The following is a 21,810-nucleotide window of genomic DNA, read 5'->3' as shown; positions in this document are numbered from 1 at the left end:
GATGCTTCTAATTAGCTCTTATTAAATTTGATACGGGACTTAATGTTTTTCGAAGAGACAAAAGGCATCTTTGAGGCAGAATAATAAACTAATTACTCCAGATATGTTCTGTTGTCAAACTCAATTTCAATGATTAGAAGAGTAAACACCACTATGTGCTTGTCGTGATAAATCCAAAGTCAACAGGAGAAACCATATAAAAGCCTAATCCTAATGCAAATAGAGAATGATGAACTGCAGTGTATTCCTGCAAACTGGTAGCACTTTCATTTGGTACACCACCATGATATACTGCATTTCCACTATAAAGCCGGGTCACATGTGCACCTCACACCGACAAGTGGGGTAGGGACTGTCGCTGCCCACAATGTGCCGCTCCCGTTTCTTCTAAATCTATACTCCAATAAATAGTTTTCATGGATAACATGAACTTGAATAAAAGTCCTTTAACTGAGCGCTAAATATTCTATACTTTGTAGTATGCAATTATTACAAACAATCATTCCATGTGTCCTTTAAACCAAAAAAGCAGCAACCATGACCATTGGTCCGTGTAAACACCGATCGTATAAGCACTCATTTGTGGGTTGCTTTTATGTGTCGGCATCACATCGCCCCAAAGATAAAGGGATATGCTGACCACATCTGAGCCCCCAAATCTTAACTTTCGTCTGAAGCCCTGTAAAATTGAATTCAGACGTGCCCCTACAGAAGCCATAGATTTCAGTCATACAATTGGAACCCACATGCCACTTTGGACTCCATTAGATTTTTTTTTCTTCCGGCAGTGCCCGTCTTTTTAGTCGTATACCACAGAATAGTCTACTTAAAGTGGACCTGTCACTATATTTCACAATACAAATTGCATATTATTATTATTATTAAATAGATCTCTACATCTGATGAGATTGGTGTACTTATTTTGAAAATCCATGTGAGAATGGCTAAATAATCCTGATATTAAAGGGAATTTGTCAGCAGGTTTTTGCTATTGAATCTAAGAGCAGTAAGATGTAGAGACAGAGAGCCTGACTCTAGTAATTTTCTGTAAGTCTGATTCCACTTACTGCTTGGTGCAGTTTTGCCAAAATTCCTGTTTTTTCTGCTGTAGATGTAGCAGTGCTATGAATGCTCATCTGTGTATAACCCACCCACAGCACAGATTGGAGACTTCCTGTGAACACTGTGCATTGTCAGCTGCCAATCAGTGGTGCGGGCTAGGTTACAAAGACTATCTGGACACCTACTCCTGCAGTAATAATCTCCTGCTGATAAAACAGTGATTGTATTGAAACTACAGCACACAGCTTAATAAGTGAAAAGACCCTACAATCAGGCTCTCTGCTACAACATTAACAAATAAGATTTATATTAACTTATAATAATCGTTGGGATGCTATCCGGAATATCTTGAATAAACATTGGCCAATTCTTAAATCCGAGCCCACTTTTGGCAGTTTATTACTTGAGAGCCCACTGGTTATAGCCAAAAGGAGCAATAATTTGAAAGATCTACTAGTGAAAAGCCATTATGTGGCCCGACCCTCTTTTCCCTTTTATACGGGCAAACCATGACATGGTTGCTATCCGTGTGGATCATGCCTGGCATGTCGCAATATTGAACACGCAACCACGTTCCTCTCATCTGAGGGCAAGCAAAAATATCAGATCAGAGACTACATCTCATGCAGCAGTGATCATGTGGTCTATTATGCCACATGTCCTTGTGGCTTGATTTATGTGGGCCTCACGTCACGAACTGTTCCCCAACACGTGTACCAATGCTTGTGGCCATGATGTCTTGTTTCTGGGTGGGACTGGGGGTTGGATTATATGTGGTGGCCTGATATTAGTGGCCACATTAGCACTTCAGTGGATATTCCCCATTTTTAGTGCATTATGGGACTCTATTTGATTATAGTGCATTTTGGGACTGTATCAGATTTTCTGTCATTGTCGTATTCATATTGTTTTATATGTTTACACCCCTTTTTTGTTTCTTTATCCATCTTTCTCAGAATTAGGTATTAAGAGACTCTTTATTTTTCATTCATTTTAATTTTCATGCTCCTTCCTTGATATTGTTCTCTCTGGCACATATTATTTTTATCTCCTATTTCCCTATTCATATGCTTGTGCAATATTTATCGTTATTAGTTTGCCCGCTTTTCTGCCCTTCTTAAACATGTCCCATATGTATATCACATAATTCTCACCCAATATGGCCGTGCAATATTCATTGCCATTAGTATGCCCATTTTCTTGCCCTTTTCAAACATGTCCCATATGTATATCACATAATACTCACCCAATACGGCCACCGCTTGCAGCGTATGTGTGCGGACCTTCCTGCCCGCCTCCGTCGCTGAAGGTGTCCACACCGAATGGTGCGTGTCACTTGACGTCACTGGAAACTTTTTCCTGACGCGCACCATGACCGGGACATCGGAACTGACGTAATTGGTGGCAGAAGTCCCACCTTCAGACACCCACTGCAGCGGCAGAGGTTTTCCGTGTTTTGGGGATGACAGGGACCGGGGGTATATATACCTTTCATGTGACACACATGACACATTGTCCACACCCCCCCAAGGAAGCAAACGCAAAACGTGCATCGGGACTTTGGCGTCACACACAAGCACCATTATACTTCATGGGTAAGAAGATTCCTCATCTTCATTTTCCATCTTTATCTTTCTTGCGCCTCTATTTATACATATGCACTTGGCACTTTCTTCCTTGCTGTGACACATATGTGACATATATATACTAATTATGATCGACAGGGATATTATTTATTATTATATACACAGCGGGTGGTGCTTGTGCTTATCACATTGTCATCAGACCTATACAAGTCATACTTGAGGCGTGTTTCTTCTTCCCCATCTTATATATTGGGTATACTTCTATGATGTTGACCTGTGCACTGTGATACAAAATTTACTTGAAAGCAATACCCTTATTGACCTAGTAATAGACCTTATAATACTGCTTGTGCTATCGCCCAATGGTTGTATTGTTTCATGCCGCTCCACTTTTTGTTTCTTTCATGACATACTATTACTTGAACCTGTTTTTATGATATACTTTAAATAAAGTTTTGTATTTTACAGTGGCTCAGTGGGTAGCACTGCATTCTTGCAGCGCTGGGGTCCTGGGTTCAAATCCCACCAAGGACAACATTGTATGTTCTCCTCGTGTTTGCGTGGGTTTTCTCCGGGTTCTCCGATTTCCTCCCATACTCCAAAGACATACTGATAGGGAATATAGATTGTGAGCTCCAATGGAGACAGTGCCAATAATGTCTGTAAAGTGCTGTGGAATTAATGGCGCTATATAAGTGAAAAAAATAAATAAATATTTTATGATAAACAGGGCAAGTGACTTATTGTAGTGTACTCCATAGTTCGGTTTCTATGCTCCTTACGCCCTTTATTCATTTGTCAAATTATCAAATTATTTTGGGAGTTTCCTGCATTAAAGGAACATGGTCCTCTCTATATTCCATATTTCTGGCTATGTTTGTATCTCTGCTACAACATTATGTTGCTCTCAGATTAAATAGCAAAACAGCTGACAAATTCCATATATACAGTATATATATAAATAAACATATTTATTGCCATTCTAACATGGATTTTCAGATTAAGTACACCTGTTTCTTCAGGTTTAAAGAACCACTCCCATCAAAGTTTTTATCCTCTTAATGTATAGCAATCATCATATTGTATAGCACTGTGTACTTACAATTGCTCATTTTGCCTTTCTACGCAGTTGATTTTTCTCTTTTCTCTGCTCTGTGTAGAAACAGGAAGTCTCTTTTCTCTGCTCTATGTAGAAACAGGAAGTCTCTTTTCTCTGCTCTATGTAGAAACAGGAAGTCTCTTTTCTCTGCTCTATGTAGAAACAGGAAGTCTCTTTTCCTTGGATGAATCATCCCCCTTTATCTTCTGACCCAGCTGCACCGCTTCAACCCCTGCCATACTTTGTAGTAATGACTCAAGCATGGAAAATAGACTTCCTGTTTGTAGATAGAGCTGAGAAGGATTCAGCTAGTCAGGTTTTAATCATGTGATATCATAGACCTAATGGAAAAGAGAAGAATTCCTGGGTAGAAGGGCAAAATAAGCAATTGTAAGTACACAGAGCTATATAATATGATAACTGCAATATATTAAGAGGATACAAATTTTGATGGGAGGAGTGCTTCTTTAAGAGATCGATTTAATAATATATGCAGTTCGTATAGTGAAATCTGGTGAAATTTTAAAAATCGTACTTTAAACATTGTACAATTTTGCAATTTTTATTTTTCAAAACTGCACTGTATGAATAAGAGCAAATAAATGAGGACACAATCAATGATTGGTATTCAAGATCACTGAAATAACAATCATTATTGTGCCAACCAGGACTATCTGAATCTAGCCGCCTAGCTGAATGCTAGAACAAGTAATACCTAAACCAGAATTAATTATGCATTTCTATCATCAACATAATATGTTGCTAGAGGTTATTTCAAGAACATAAATACACAGGGAGTGCAGAATCTTAGAACAGCCCTATTGTCAGTGCCATGTTAGCAGGCATGCAGCATAAAGACTTTAGAGGGAATCTGTCACCACCTTTCAGACCTTATATACAGCATTCTTATAATGCTGTATATAAGCCCTTGATCCGACCTGCAAGAAAAGAAAAAGACATTTTATTATACTCACCTGGGGTACAGTCCAGTCCGAGGGGAGTCGCTGGTCTTGGTCCAGCGCCTCTCTTCTTGTGGCTATGCTGTCCTCCTTCTTGCTTCATGTGGATGACGTGTTCCTACTAGTGATGAGCGAGCATGTATTGTTAACCCTTTTGGCGAACATGTTCGAGTGCTCGCCGAGTATCTTCGGCGTGCTCGGGTGTTATGTTTGAGTCACTGTGTGTACATGATTTGCAACTGTTTGACAGCTTTAATATATGTGAGGAATGACAAACAAACAGGCATTCCTCACATGTATTAAAGCTGTCAACAGTTGCAAATCATGCGCATGCAGTGACTCAAACATAACATTCAAGCACGCATGAAGATACTCGGAAAAAACCGGAGCATGCTTGTAAATCTCGAGTAACGAGCATGCTTGCTCATCGCTAGTCCCTATGTCATCCACACAGTCCTCCAGGCATCGCGCTCCTACGCAGGCGTACATCTCTGCCCTGACGAGGGCAGAACAAAGTATTGCAGTGCACAGGCGCCAGGAAAGGTCAAAGAGCCCCGGCGCATGCGCCCTGCAGTACTTTACTCTGCCCTAGTCATTGCAGAGAAGTATGCCTACACAAGAGCGTGATGCCTCGGAGACTGTGTGGATGACATAGAATGCGTCATCCACACGAAGTGAGAAGGAGAAAGGCATCGCAAGAAGAAGGGAGGCACCGGACCAAGACGGGTGACACCCCTCGTACAGGACCGCGCCCCAGGTGAGTATAATAAAAGCTTTTTTCTTGTCAGGTCGGATCGGGGGCTTATATACAGCATTATAGAATGCTGTATATGAGGACTGAAAGGTAGTGGCCATATCTCATATCGGTCAAACCTGGTGACAGATTCGCATTAAGGAATTTTTCACTATGAAAATGCAGTCCAGTTTGCAGGCAGCATGTTAAAAAGCAGAGAGCTGAGCAGATTGCTATATAGTTTTGTGGGAAAATATTTTATATAAACGTGCTTTATTCATTCTGAATTTTTAAGTCAAGTGGGCAGTGACTCAGTGTCCCATATATGTGCGCATACAGAGATGGCTGTCAGTCATTAACAGCTGTCTCTCTATATCAATCTGCTCAGCTTCTCCCACTTTATATCATGCCGTCTGCAGATTGGACTCACTTTAAAATGTGACACGTTTGCCTTAAAGGGGTTGTCTGATCTTGGGGTACAAGGCAGCAGTCAGTCTATGTGACTACAGACTTGTGAATCCTCACAGTGCGTACAAGTATTCGATATGCATACTCCCGGTCACATTCCAACTAGACGTGTCCGGCCTTGCTCAATACAGTTGCATTGTGCGAGGCTGCGTATGTCTATTCGGTTTGTGACAACATATATGCAAATCGCATACATGGGGTCACCTGTACGCAGCTCCTGGCGCCGGCACTAAAGAATTATCAAAGCACGCAGTGAGTACGATGTGAGGATTCACAAGTCTGAAGTCACATAAAGTGACTGCAGACTTGTACCCTAAGGCTGGAAAAGAAACATTCTGAGCAAAACATATCCACTGGGTCAAATTTACTAATCCTGTCAAATATTTAGACAGCATAATCTCTAAGCAGTTGTCAAGTATTCAACCCCTGTTAAACCCAGTAAACGTTATAGTGGGATAAGCAGGGCTCATTGACTAGTGGTCACTTCCAGGTACTGCACCTTATCTAACATTAACTTGAACAGGAGCACTTCTTGCTTTGTACATCTGGCCCCAGGTAAGGATGCTGGTTTTATTGGACCTCTACCGTTCTGATGTAGATGACCTATTCCATGGGTGGGTCATCAATATGTTAATCCTGCACAACCAATTTAAGGGAAGTAAAGTCAAGCAGACTGTCAAAAGTGTGCTCCGTTTGTTGAAAGTGTTAACTGACTACCTCTAAACTGTTGAAATAGTTGTCTCCTCAAAGATTGTGGACCAACAAGCTCGTTATCTACTTTCAATTAAAGGGGTTTTCCCACAAGCAAAAGTTCATTTTAATCAATAGATCTTAGCATAATGATAACTTACACAATTGGATGTTTAAATAAAATGTTCCTGCGCTGATATAATCTTATAAATGTGCCCCTGCTGTGTACTGTGTAATGGCTGTGTCTGACCCTGCAGGAACATGGTCTGATCATACCACATCTCCTGGGCAGGGGAGGAAGCAAAAGAGTATACAGATATTACAGCACGGGATCACAGCTGATTCTTTCTTTGAGGTAAAACATTGTGTAAAAACAGGCAGTGAAATGTTTTGCTTCACAAAAAGAATCGGCTGTGATCCCGTGTTGTAATGTCTGTATACTCTTTTGTTTCTTCCCTTGCCCAGGAGATGTAGTATGATCAGACCATGTTCCTGTACGGTCAGACACAGCCATTGCACAGTACACAGCAGGGGCACATTTATAACATTATCTCAGTTTATGGACATTTTATTTAATCCTTTCATGAGCATTTTCCGTTTTTGCTTTTTCATTTTTTGCTCCCCTTGTTCCCAGAGCCATAACTTTTTTTATTTTTTCGGTCAATATGGCCGTGTGAGGGCTTATTTTTTGCGGGACGAGTTGTACTTTTGAACTCCATCACTGGTTTTACTATATCGTGTACTGGAAAAAGGGAAAAAAATTCCAAGTGTGGTGAAATTGCAAAAAAAGTGCAATACCACAGATGTTGTTTTTTTACCACATTCACTGAATGGTAAAACTGACCTGCCATTATTATTCTCCAGGTCATTACGAGTTTGTAGACACCAAACATGTATAGGTTTAGCGTCTTCATTTTTCATGATCTAGGGCAGTGTGAGGGCTTATTTTTTGCGCGCTGAGCTGACGTTTTTATTGATATGATTTTGGGGTAGATCTGATTTTTTTGATCATCCGTTATTGCATTTTATTGCAATGTTGCGACGATCAAAAAAACGTAATTCTGGCGTTTAGAATTTTTTTCTTGTTACGCCGTTTACCGATCGGATTAATTCTTTTTTTATATTGCTATATTGGGCGATTCTGAACGCGGTGATACCAAATATGTGTATGTGTTTTTTTTTATTGTTTTCTTTTGAATGGGGCAAAAGGGGGGTGATTTAAACTTTTATATATTTTTTATTTTTTTAATATTTTTAAAAACATTTTTTTTTACTTTTTGCCTGATTGGCTCTGCTGCATACAGCATGGGCGGAGTTAGCGACACGCTTCCGGCGCGGTGCTGTTAAATGCCGTTGTCAGAGATTGACAGCGGCATTTAACTAGTTAACAGCCGTGGGTGGATCCGATTACACCCATGGGTCTTGCGGGTACATGTCAGCTGTATAAATCAGCTGACATGTGCTTGGTTCAGTGCGGGCTCAGCGCCGGAGCGCTGACCCTGGGGTTCCGACGTGGTGCGTACTATTACGTACCACGTTGGAAAGGGGTTAAACACATCCAATTGTGGAAATTATTCCAAGATATATTGATTAAAATGAACTTTAGTTCGTGGGAAAACTCCTTTAAAGTTCTCCCAACTGTCTAAAGTTTACACCTGTACCCTTCCACCATCCCTGAGTGCAGACCTGCTTTACCACTAACGGCACCTACACCATTTTATATTTAACAGGGCATACCATCCAACATCCCTATTTATAAGGTGGGTTCTCATCTGTGTCATCATTTTCTGTTTTCTGATATTGGGTCCATCAGGTTTTGTCATGGTGGCCATCACTTTAATGCAAAAATAGCAAGGCATTTGAGCCCTGAATGGAGAGACCAACGTCAATATGAACACAAAATAAGGTCATTCAAGTTTTACATTTTCAGGAATTCCATGTTCAATGGAAAAGGTCAACTTCTTAAATTCCCCTTTTGTTGAAATTGCTCAACCAGACAAAAAGCTGTTTAATGAGGTCATATTTACTGCACACATTCACTGTATTGACATAATAGACTACCACTATGTGGGAATTAACTGGTGCCAAAGTCTTTAAAAACAATGATCATAGGGAATAGCACATTTACACTACACTTTAGGATTTTAATGCCTTGTGTTGTGCATCTGGGCATTACAAAAGTAGGAACTTTAATTTTTTTTCTGGCAGCTCATCGTATTTTGACATAAGCATAATACAGCAATGTATTCCCAAAATAATAGACATAATGAACGCCCTGTACTTCACTAATGCCAACAGGACAACAGAAAAGAAACAAGCGGAATTCATATCACACACTGGAAGGAAGTTTACTTTATCCCACATAAAATAAAGATTATTTCTATAAAACAAAGAGATGGAAATGTGAATGTGACAATTTTGATATAAACTTGTTACTTCACTGAGTTTACTGAGACAAGGTCAAGTAATAGGAATAAATCATAATAATAAGTGGTACATTTTTTATGGAAATTCACCTTTGGTTAACCAAAAAGATTGCATATCAGCAAATCACAAATGTATACGAGTTGTTAAAATTGCACGTTTTACAACAGGGAAAATATATATTTTTGTACCGTGTTAGCCAATAGATAGAAAAATATTTAGATTTCAGAGTCCTCAGTGGTTGACACCTTTCAATGGTAGTAGTCTCGAAAGCTTGCAACTTGTTACCATCTTTTCAGTTAGCCAATTATATGTAACAAGTTGCAAGCTTTCGAGACTACTACTATTACCATTAAAAGGTGTCAACTACTGAGGACTCTCAAATCTAAATATTTTTCTACATTTTACAAGTGAGAGTTATGGAATATAATCAGGGCTGCCATTAGGAATTTCAGGACCCCATAATGACAATTCATTTTGGTCCCTACCACCACCCAGTCAATTTTGATTGCTAATTTCTATCATAAGGATGCATAAGCCTCTCCTACTTTTCACTGACTGATGGCAGAAGAAAGAGTGGGTCACTTCAATAGGCTGTATCTCAGCCTGGAATGCACCTAGAGTTGTGATGATAGTCTTATTTTGAGCTCCTGGCACACCAGTTCACCTCCGACCAGGCCAAGGTTGCATTCATCATGTCTCATCTCACCGGAGAGGCGTTGGCATGGCTTAACCCTCTGTGGGAGAGAGGGGATCCTCTTGTGTCCAGCCTCCAGGCCTTCCTTGCGGGCTTTCCTGAAGGTGTTCGATGATCCCGGACGAAAATCTTCGACTGCCTCCTCTCTTCTTCGACTCCGCCAAGGGAGTCTCTCTGTGGGACAGTATGCTGTGCGCTTCCACACCCTCGCATCTGAACTTGCCTGGAACAATCAGGCTCTGGTGTCCACCTTTTGGGAGGGCCTTTCCAGACGGATCAAGGATGAGCTAGCCGGTCGTGACATACCTCCCTCTCTGGACGACCTGGTGTCATTAGCTACACCGCTTGACATCCGTTTTCAGGAGCGTTCTAAGGAAGCGGCCCGTGAGAGAAGACCCCTGCGCCTCGCACCAACCTTCCAAAGGCTAGTCTTGCAACCAGCATCCCCTCCGGTGTCTTCTCCAGAGTCTATGCAAATAGACCAAGTTAAGATGGTCAAGTCTCGCCAGGTTGCTTCTACTGTGGCAGTACAGAGCATCTTATCCGCTCCTGTTCGGTGTCTCCAGTGTCTAGGACCACTCGGAGAGGTCGTCCTTAGGCAAAAGTTCTTCATCTCCGCCCTTGACTCTGTCCATTTTGGTTACCAGTGGTGAGATCCGCTTCTTCAAGACTGCCTATCTGGATTCCGGAGCTGCTGGAAACCTCATTCAACAGGCCGTTGTGGAGCGATATCAGATTCCTACCATACGTCTGGCTGATCCTTTAGCGGTTTCCTCTGTGGATGGAAAGCTTCTCTCTGAGACCATCTTGTTTGTCACTGAGCCTGTAACTCTTCAGGTGGGAATGCTATATTCAGAAAGGATCTCCGTTTACATGCTGTCCGGTCTCTCTCATCCCCTCTTGCTTGGCCTGCCTTGGTTACAGAGACATGAGCCCGTCCTGAATTGGAGCTCGGGTGAGGTGCTCCGTTGGGGTCAGGAATGTCATAAGTCCTGTCTGGTTCCGGTTCGTTCTGCTCGACCTCCGTCTACTCCAGCTAACCTACCTGGCCTGCTGGCACCCTACTGGTCATATGCGGACCTCTTTGATAAAAAGGAGGCAGAGACACTACCACCTCATAGGCCGTATGATTGCCCCATCGACCTAATACCTGGTGCTTCACCTCCTCGCGGGCGAATCTACCCCTTGTCATGGCCGAGACCCAGGGAGACGAGTGGAAAACGGCATTCAACACTCGGGATGGTCACTACGAGTACCGCGTGATGCCCTTCGGTCTCTGTAATGCTCCAGCCGTCTTCCAGGAGTTGGTGAACGACATCTTCTGAGATCTCCTGTATTCCTGCGTGGTGGTGTACCTGGATGATATCTTGGTGTTCTCCCCTAATCTGCCCTCTCACCGGAGAGATGTTCATCAGGTACTGCTGAGGCCCCGGAAGAATCGCCTGTATGCTAAATAAGAGAAATGCCTCTTTGAGCAGACCTCCCTACCATTTTTGGGGTATATCATCTCTGAAACCGGACTGCGGATGGGTCCCGAGAAGGTGTCTGCCATCTTAAAGTGGCCCCGACCGCTCTTTTCTGTCTACCAACCAAGAGGAGGAGCCTCTACACACCATTGACCCCTCCAGAATAATGACTGTTGCTCCATTTGACCTGTCTCATCCACCTCCTGGTAAGACCTTTGTAGCGGCTCAGGATCGGAAGAGGGTCTTACTCTGGGGTCATTCGTCCAAACTGGCTGGTCATGCCGGCCAGAGGAAGACGCTTCTGCTCATTGCCCGACATTATTGGTGGCCCACCCTGCGCAAGAATGTTGCAGATTTTGTTGCGGCTTGTTCCTCCTGTGCTACCCAAGATACCTAGGCACCTCCCAGCTGGTCGTCTTCTTCCTCTTCCCGTGCCTTCTGCTCCTTGGCAACACATTGCTATGGACTTCATCACTGATCTTCCGGTATCTGCCGGTTCAACCGTCATATGGGTGGTCGCTGACCGCTTCTCCAAGATGGCTCACTTCATCCTTTGCCTGGTCTTCCATCCGCACCTGTGCTGGCTAAGGACTTCATCCGTCACATCTTTCGTCTCCACGGCTTACCCCTCCACATTGTCTCAGACAGAGGCGTTCAGATCACTTCTTGCTTCTGGAGAGCCACGTGCAAGCTGCTGGATGTCTCTTTGGACTTTTCTTCGGCCTATCATCCTCAGTCCAATGGTCAAGTGGAACGTATTAATCAAATCCTTACCAGTTTTCTTCAGCACTTTGTCAACGCTCACCATGGCGATTGGGTAGAACTTCTGCCTTGGGCCGATTTCTTATAACAACCATGTGAATGAGTCCTCTGCTGAGTCTCAGTTTTTTGTGGTTTACGGTCAACACCCCCGAATTCCGTTTCCTGTCTCTTCTTCAGTGGACAATCCCGTCGCAGAGTCTCTCGTCAGTGACTTTTCGGTGATTTGGAAAGACACTAGATCTGCGCTTCTTCAGTCCTCCGAGCGGATGAAGAAGCACGCTGATAAGAGACGTCTGGATCCGCCTCTATTTCGTCCGGGAGACAAGCTCTGGATTTCCTCCAAATATGTCCATCTCAAGATACCATCATACAAGTTGGGCCCGCGGTTTATCGGTCCTTTCCAGATTCTGAACCAAATAAATCCAGTTGCGTACAAGCTGAATCTCCCTGCCTCCTTACGGATTCCCAATTCCTTTCATGTGTCTCTCCTCAAGCCTGTTGACCTTAATCCTTTCTCTGATGATCTAGGTACCACTCCAGCTCCAGTCTCCGCTGAGGACGTCTTTGAGGTAGAGAATATTTTGGCCATCAGGGTAAGAGGAAAGACTTTCTTTCTTGTGGATTGGAAGGGGTTTGGTCCTGAGGAGAGGTCTTGGGAGCCCAGGGAGAATATTCATGCTCCTCGTCTTCTAGAAAAATTTCTTGTGGGCCTAAAGAAAAGGGGGCATAAAGGGGGGACACTGTAGCATCAGCGGAGACGCCGATCCCCTCACCGCCGCGGTCCCAGTCTGGCATCCTCCGGCTCCCCTGCTGCATCTGCCCGGGGTGCGCGCACCACGCGCAGTTCCCCGAGCACTGTACTCGGTGTGCGCTCCCTCCCTCTTAAAGGGGCTGCGCGTGCCATCCTAAAGAGTCCCCAGTCAATTGCCCCTCCTTGTATCACAGCACAGAGGTTCCACCACCCGGATCCTTAACATAAGATCTAGTGGCATAACTAAAGACTGATGGTCCCAGTGCAAAATTTAGACCTGGGCCCCCACTTGAAGACATACATGTTGACCCTCTCATGTAACAATGTCCCTCATTTTGTAATAATGTCCCTGATCCTGGCCCTTTCCTGTAATAATGTCCCACATCCTGGGCCCATTTCCTGTAATAATGTCCCCCATCCTGTGCCCCTTTCCCGCAATAACATCCCCCATCCTGTGTCCCTTTCCTGTAATAATGTCCCCCATCCTGACCCCTTCCTGTAATAATGTCCCCTTTCCCTGGTTCCCTCCGGGTATAATGTCCTCCATCCTGGTCCTTTTACTGGTATAATGTCCCCCATCCTGGGCCCCTTCCAGTTATAATGTCCACTATACTGGTATAATACTTTCATCCTTAGCCCCTTAGTGGTATAATGTCTGCCTTTACGGGTATAATGTATTCCATCCTGGGCCCCTTCCTGTAATATATGTCTCCCATCCTGGTATAATGTTCTCCATCCTGGACCCTTTCCAGTAATATATGTCCCCCATCCTGGTATAATGCCCCCATCCTGAACCCCTTACAGTAATATATGTCCCCCATCCTGGTATAATGCCCCTATCCTGGGCCCCTTACATCCTGTACCCCATCCTGATATAATGTGCGCCATCCTGGGCATCTTCCAGTAATAATGTCCCTGTTCTGCGGCTCTTCTCCAACAAATATAAAAATAATTAAACAATTCTACTTACCTTACGCTGCTCACATGACATACGGCGTCCTCTTCCATAGCCGGCAGCTGACTTCTGCGCCCTCTGCGACTGCGATCATTACGCCCCTGGTAAGTACTGAATATGCTTTTTTATTTCCATGTAGAAGTTCAATATGAAATTCTAATGGAGTAGATGGGAGTTTCTGCATTTATTCTACTCATAGAATACTCATTTCATATATGTCATTCATATGATGTCACATCCAGTGGTCACATAATATAATATTGTGACCCCCGACTGTCCAGGGTATAGGGCACCACATTAACATCAGCCTTATATTGATATGATTTGTCTAAAGGAATCATTTTTACATTCTTGGAAAACTTCTTCAGCGGCACACTGTACATGGTCTACAACATCACACCGCTCCAGTCCTGACAGATTTGGGAGTCTCGTCCAATATAACTACAATAGCAGCTGCATTTCCACCCAATTTTCAGCAAGCCCTTTCCAAGGGCAGTGGTAAGAATATATAAGCACACACAGCTGCTAATGCGAAGCTGCTGACAGACAGCAGAGTTGCCATGGATAGTGGCACTGCGTGTTTAATAGGCTTGTCTGTGGTGACAACAACTATTATTATAGCTTTTTTTATCTCATGGATATGTGTGAACACATTTGAAGTGGAAAAGAATAGTTCTAAGACAGTCAAATAGAAAAAAATCAACCGTACAACCAACATGATTATTGGGAACGGCATTCGTATCTACAAATCCTAGAACATTTCCCAAAATACAGCTTTCTGCCACCAGGTCCATTTGATTGCACAACAGCCTCTTGCCCGGACGCAATACGTTCTCAATTCTAGGTTGGAAAAGATCTTTGAAATTAAATATGAATTATTTCCTACTTCTAAGGATCTAACAACAGAAGATATCTTCTTGTATCTTCAGGTAGGGCTGATATTACAGTCACTATTGTTTGATTTGAGCTGTACATTATAGAGTGATAAAAAACATAATACTGTAGTATACTGTCCATAAAGGTTGTCCTTCCTTGGACCAAATGTTGTGCTTCCTTTTGGTAGGTACTAACCTCTACATACCAAGAACTCCCATGGGACCTGCTGTTTTGGACTGTGACCAAGTTGTTTAGACAACACATCTTGGCCTTTGTCAAAATCATTTGGATCCTTATGCTTGTCCGTTTTTTTAATGAAGTGGTGGCCACCCATGTGTGCTACTGTTCGTTTTCATTGTCTATGGGACTGACTTGATAGCATTTACAGGGTTAAGAGCCTCATGATAAGCTAATTTTACATATTTAACCCTCCTTCACATACAATAGGCCTGACAGGCACATCTCTTTTACTTTCATTTCTGCTTCCTCACCAGATTGTGAGGAAATCCCCTCCCTCCAGGTAGTCTGTCTCTAGCAGCTCTGTGAAACCTCATACCACAGTTGGATTGCAGAGCTTCAGGAGGACAGATATAACTGCGCTAATCTCTCAGGCTTTTTGTATGTGAACACGTCACACTCAATAAGGTTGGTATTTTATGTTTTTATTCATCACAATTGTTTATTTAGCTTGTTTTATGAATGTATAGCACAAAGTGTGAGGATATTTCATAGAAATAAGGCAGATTAAAAAAGAAAGTGTGCTGCTCAGGCATATACAGTAGTTCCCTAACACATATTCCTTCTCTTGCTTCAGATTATCTGCTGAAATGGAGAGGAAAATGTACAATTTATCAAAAAATCTTGATGTTGAGGAAGTAACAAACATGCTGTTAGATGATGCAGACCCCACACTGAATGAGGATTTAGGAGAGGAAAGTGAGATTGATTCTAATGATGAGGTGGAAGTATGTGAAGTGGATTCTGAAACAGAGCAAGATGGTGACAGTGATGATGATGAAGATGTAGAATCTTATTATATGGGAAAAGATGAAAAAACCCAATGGAACAAGAAGCCACTCCAGAAAAAACGTAGGGAACCTCAAAACATTATTACTCACCTTCCTGCAGTTATAGGAACTGCAAGTAATGCAAAAACTGCAGTTGAATGCTGGAATAGTTTATTCACAGATGACATTCTGGACTCTATTGTCACATATACCAACCAATATATAGACATTATAAAGGACAAGTTCATCTGCAACAGAACCATCAAGGCCACAGATGAAATAGAACTGCGTGCTTTTTTGGATTATTATACCTTGCAGGAGCTTATAGGGCAAATAGACAAAGTTTGGAGGAACTTTGGAGTAAAGATGGGGATGGAGTTGAAAAATTTGGCCTTGTTATGTCCATAAACAGATTCAAGCTTCTAATTCGTTGCCTTCGGTTTGACGACAGAACTACCCGAACCGAACGTAAAACACATGACCGACTTGCTCCAATTCGTGATATATTCCAAAAATTTGTTGAAAACAGTAAAAATAGCTATTGCCCTGGGTAGAATCTCACTATTGACGAAATGCTCCCTGGTTTTCGTGGTAAATGTGCCTTTCGTCAATATATTCCATCAAAGCCTAACAAATATGGAATAAAAATGTATGCCCTTGTTGATGCCAGTAAGACCTACACTTACAACCTGGAAGTTTATGCAGGAAAACAACCAGAAGGTCCTTACTGTGTCAGCAACAAACCCAGTGATGTTGTAAAAAGACTGGCTGAGCCCTTATTTGGATCGGGTCGCAATATAACAGCTGACAATTGGTTTTCAAATTGTGATCTGATTGATTATCTGAAAATGCAGAAGCTTTCATATGTCGGAACTGTAAGAAAAAATAAAAAAGAATTGCCTACACAGTTTGTAAGTGTGAAAGGGAGACAACAGTACAGCAGTATGTTTGCATTCCATAATGGAAAGGTTTTGGTTTCCTATGTACCACAAGCAAAAAAAATTGTACTTCTTCTATCAACACTTCATGATGATGATGCCATCGATCCTGGGACTGAGGCACAAAAAAACCCGGAGATAATTACATTTTATAATGCAACCAAAGGGGGTGTTGATACAGCTGATCAGATGTGCTCAACTTTCAACGTCAGCAGCAACACCAAACGCTGGCCAATGGTCATATTTTTTGCTATGGTGAATTTGGGTGGTATAAATTCACAAGTCATTTACCTTGAAAACAAGCTTGAACCACTCCGTAGACGATTCTATCTGAAAAAATTGGCCCATGAACTAGTGCTTGGAGAGCTACGCAGGAGAAGTATGAAAACAATCGGTATCCCCTCTCGCCTTCAAGTTCAGCTCAAGATTCCGCCCAGAAGATGATAGTGAAAATTCACCACCTGCACCACCTCCCAAAAGAAGGAGATGCACCACCTGCACCACGGAAAGCGGAATCAGGAGGCTTTCTAATTATGAATGTCACAAATGTCATAATGCAATCTGCCTGACACATGCAAAAATGATGTGTAATTCTTGCTCTTTGCTCTGCAAGTGTAATTTTTCTGGGGAAACTTCAGGATCTAATTCTGATTGAATATGTGTTTAATAGTACTTAAGGTACCTTAAAATTAAGTTTGTTTCCATAAATTTTCTTTGTAGAGTTTTTTGACAGAGTCGAACTGGGGACTATTTGGCAGGAGTTTTGAAATGTTTGTATTTCAGAGTTATTAGTTTTATGTTAAGTAAATGGGTTTTTTTTGCACCTGATTATGTGTAGTCTCTTTTATTACATCCCTATGAAGGTCACTGATCACTTTTAGAGCACTGAAATTGCAAACATTAGATATTATAGGTATTTTTCTAGCCTGCGCCTGACAGTCACATTGTATGTGAACTCGTTAGAACCGATATTGTATGTGACGGAGGGTTAATTGTAAGTACCCTATTTTTTCAGACAAGACACACCTTACCGTCAGAAGCAGCTCAGATAAGAAAAAAGGTTCAGAGTACACAAAATGTATACTCTTAATAACGCCTGATAAGTAGCAGAATAAACTATATGCTACAGACTTGATTGCTAACACAAGCAATAAAGTTTATTGAGACTATAGATTAAGATATTTATATTGAATATTAGGTGTATATTTACAGGGGCAGACATACTGCATATGTACAGCCAGTCATGCTGCTGTGATCATTCCGTTTTCTCTGGTGTAGATCTCCCTCTACACTTGAGGACTTTGAGGGACAGCATCTGTCGGTGTTCAGCATCAAAACTATGAATTAACACATGTGGAATTATATACTTAACAAAAAAATGTGAAACAAATGAAAATATGTCTTATATTCTAGGTTCTTCAAAGTAGCCACCTTTTGCTTTGATGACTGCTTTGCACACTCTTGGCATTGTATTGATGAGCTTCAAGAGGTAGTCACCGGAAATGGTTTTCACTTCACAGGTGTGCCCTGTCAGGTTTAATAAGTGGGATTTCTTGCCTTATAAATGGGGTTGGGACCATCAGTTGTGTTGTGCAGAAGTCTGGTGGATACACAGCTGATAGTCCTACTGAATAGAAAGGTGTAATTGCTGAGAAGGGGGCATTCTTTGACGAAAGCAAAGTTTAAAGGAGAAAATTATTCTTTGTAATAAAAATCATTTTTTCTAACCTTGTCAATGTCTGGACTATATTTTCTAATCATTTTGCAACTCATTTGATAAATAAAAGTATGAGTTTTCATGGAAAACACAAAATTGTCTGGATGACCCCAAACTTTTGAACGGTAGTGTAGGTAAAAGCCCCAAAAAGTGAACAAGTCAAATAGATTAAAACTTACCTTATGTATAATTTTCTTGTTTTATTTACAAGTATTTAATACAAGCTTTATAGTGTTTATCCAGTCAGGCCACATTATTTGTTAAAAAAAAAAAAACAACAACAAAAGAAAACAATCAAACAAAAAGTTAAAATAGCAAAAAATAGTGTTTGGCTACAACAATAGTATGTCTGTGTCAGGGACATCAGTGCTGGTGTAGAAACTATCTGGACAGGGGATCTAGAAGGGGTGAAAATTCAGCATCAGGGGATCAGTAAGGGAGAGTAAGGATTATTTTGTTCTTTTATAACTTTATAAAGAGAATCTGCCAGCACAAATTTGGAATCTAAAGTAAAGACATGGCTATAATGGCACTATAACACTGATTACCTTGATACCAATCTACTTTGTTGTTCTTTAATCTCTATTTGAAGTTTTCTGCTGATTAGATTTTGGTGCACGGGGTCTTCTCATCCCTGACTGTGATAAACATAGGATGTAGATCCCTGAAAAAGCAGTGACCTGACACCTAAACACCAGAGGCAGGTAGAGGGAATAACAGACAGGGAGGAGAAGACCCAGTGTACAGTCCGGCCTCTGAGCAACAAAATCTAATGAGCAGAAAACTTTAAATGGTGATTAAAGAAGAACAAAGCGGATTTCTTCACCTAAGATCTCAATGTAATCAGTATTACAGCGCCATTGCAGCCAGGTCGTTACTTTATATTCCACAATTGTGCTGACAGGTTCTCTTTCAACTGTTTTTAAGAAATTTTGACTGACTGGATATTTTTTGTACTATTGTACAATTATCAAAACTAATACATAAAATTGTATATAAGACTATATAATATTGCAAGCTGTCATATCGCATACATACAGCTAAGGTGCACGAGGGGCCTTTATAGCTTCCCCTGTGGACTACTGGACAGTTTCAAACACCCGACCTTTTTGCTCTTGGGAAGAGAAGATGCGTGACAGCAGCTTTCTCCTCTCTCCCCAATAAATCCTACCAATGCTTGGCCAAATCAAGCGTTTCCTGTGTATGGGGGAGTCATGAGAGACATGTGTCAGCCGAATGAGTGTTCGGCTGACAGCTATTGCCTGTGTATGGCCAGCTTTAGGTTGGCTTTTCGATTTAGATAATGGTTGACCAAATGCTTGCTCGGTCAACGGCTAGCTCACTCAACCTATGTATACACATGTATGCTAGCTCAAATTTTAAAAAGTTCTCAGTAAGAAAAGGAGAGTAAGTCACTGCCAGACACCTTGGGGGGCAGCTGCTCTCAACAAGAACAAATGATTAGGCAAATGAAATCAAATATGACAGGTCCTTACCTAATCAGTCATCTACTATGAGGGGAGATTGGAAAGGCCTCCATATACATTTGATGGCCACCTGGTTCTGCTGAAATTGTCAGGCATGGTCGATATATTGTACATTTAATGTGTAAGGCCAGCTTATCTACAGAAGTACATACATTCTAATTGCACCAATAAAAGAACCAACCTTGCAAAGTAGCCTGGTCTTCTCTCCTTCTTCTCTTCCTTGCTGTCCATGATATATACTGTGAGCAGCCAGAACAAGTTCCTGAGTTAAGAGATGGGTTTTCTATTCACTGCTTCATTTCCACTGCTATTCTTCCTGCTTTAACAACACAAAGAAGTTTATTTAAAGACCTGAACAGACAACCTGCTCTCCGAGTGATCAGACATCAACTGCATCTCCGGACAGAGGGAGCAATAAACTTCAGTGACATAAAGTGGGTCACATGGCGCGCACAATGTGCCAAGAGAAAAACATAACCACTGCATAAAAAAACATGCACACAATGGGCACAATTATTCGGTTACAAAGTCTATGATAGATGCTAGGACTAGACCATTGCACAACTTCTGCCTGCAGGTGCTTTTCTGCATTGTCAATTTCGATATGGTGCATTAAACTGCACACTGGATCTGTGCGTTTAGCACGTTTCACTGCACTAGGGTTGTAACTGACTTTAACATTTCTGCAACCCATTACTGGTCATGTAATGTCATGTGTAAGTCCACTTAGCTCACAGAAAAAGGGGGTCGAGCGAGCCTGAGCTGAGCCTTTTACTCATGAGCCTTTTCAGAAGCTACACAGTCTGCCTTTATGATACATATGCCTTTACACCCTTGTGTTCTACAAGTTATTCAGTTTTTATTACTTTAATTTATATCTATTTAGACTAGAAAGATGACTGAGGGCACTACCAATACTAAATGGGATCACTGAACCCGCACTAAAACAACACATGCAAATATTCAAAGGGAAAGTAGTGCGTATATAGTATGTATGTATAGATGGCAATTGCACAGGTTTCTACACAGGGAAACTATTTTTGAACCGCTTTACTTATGCATTTGCTGAATATATAATTCTCTAAGGTAGTGTACTCAAGACACTTACACAGGTTCTGTTACTATTGCCTTGAGCTGTGTTATCCATATCTATATGTGTGTATCATGTACTAGCCTGGGGCAGTGCATCTAGATGTAATTTGACTTTGTGTATTTATTTAGTCATGTATCTTCAGGATCTCTGGGGATTTATTTAATTAACTATATCAGGGAGGGGGTTCGCTATTCCTCACATGGAGTAACTGGATTCTACAGTATATACCATTTTGTGGTTTTTAATTGTTTGTTCTAGACCTTGTTCAATAAAATTTATACTATTAGATCGATTGTGATTTTGGTGATCCTAACATACTATATACACACTACTTTCCCTTTGAATATTTGCATTAATTTATATCTATTATGTAAATGAAATAATTAAATACAGATTAAATAACTATACATTAAATGAGCGATATCTATTGTAAATTCCACAATAGCTCAGAAACCGGCGAATAGTTCCATACAGAATACTGGCCCCCATAAGATGCTCCATACAGGATACTGGCCCCCTTATAATGCTCCATACAGGATACTGGCTGCTGGGGCCTTAAGCAAGTGTGGGGGGGGAGTGGGCGCTGACACCGCTCTCCTCCACTCATGGTTCCCATAGTGCGATGGGGTGCCCGACGGCGAGTTGCCCCCCCCCCCTCCCGTCTGCTCAGGGCTCTGGCACTTGCCCGGGTGCTGACGCCGGGCCTGACTATATGGAACAACGTGGCTCACCAGAACTGACAAAACTGTATGGAGACAGAATGACAGTAAATAAAATCCCCCATATAGAATGCATGTTGTGAGCAGAACATCCCTTGTTTACATGGGGCGATCTGTTAACAACAAAGATTATCAGTCCGTGTAAATGAGCCTTTAGATTACAATGATTAAATGGGTTTTTCAGGTTATTAAAACCGATTGACCTATTCTTAGATATGCCATCAATATTAGACTGGTGGGAGTCCAACTCTTCGCACCCTCGCTGATTAACTGTTTAAAGGGATGCGGAGGTTCAAGCCAGTACTGCAGCCTCTTTATTGT

General features: G+C 41.8%; 1 protein-coding gene across 6 annotated transcripts in view; it reads right to left on the bottom strand.

Moving 5' to 3' along the window:
* NCOA7 (nuclear receptor coactivator 7) overlaps positions 1 to 21,810 on the bottom strand; it is a 139,600-nt gene that overhangs the window by 87,471 nt on the left and 30,319 nt on the right. For 4 of the 6 annotated variants that reach the window (XM_073676024.1, XM_073676019.1, XM_073676023.1 and 1 more), the window contains exon 2: positions 19,859 to 19,996. In XM_073676024.1, coding sequence (XP_073532125.1) covers positions 19,859 to 19,908 — 50 coding nt within the window. In that variant the 5' untranslated portion in view covers positions 19,909 to 19,996. Of the gene's footprint in view, positions 1 to 19,858; positions 20,105 to 21,810 lie in introns of those variants that run through there. The other 2 variants (XM_073676021.1, XM_073676020.1) reach the window with 2 other exon arrangements.

This window comes from Phyllobates terribilis, unplaced genomic scaffold (assembly GCF_046119375.1).
Source record: "Phyllobates terribilis strain yellow unplaced genomic scaffold, ASM4611937v1 Scaffold_3__8_contigs__length_932513732, whole genome shotgun sequence".
Classification (NCBI taxonomy): domain Eukaryota; kingdom Metazoa; phylum Chordata; class Amphibia; order Anura; family Dendrobatidae; genus Phyllobates; species Phyllobates terribilis.
This window is presented reverse-complemented; position numbering and strand designations above follow the sequence as displayed.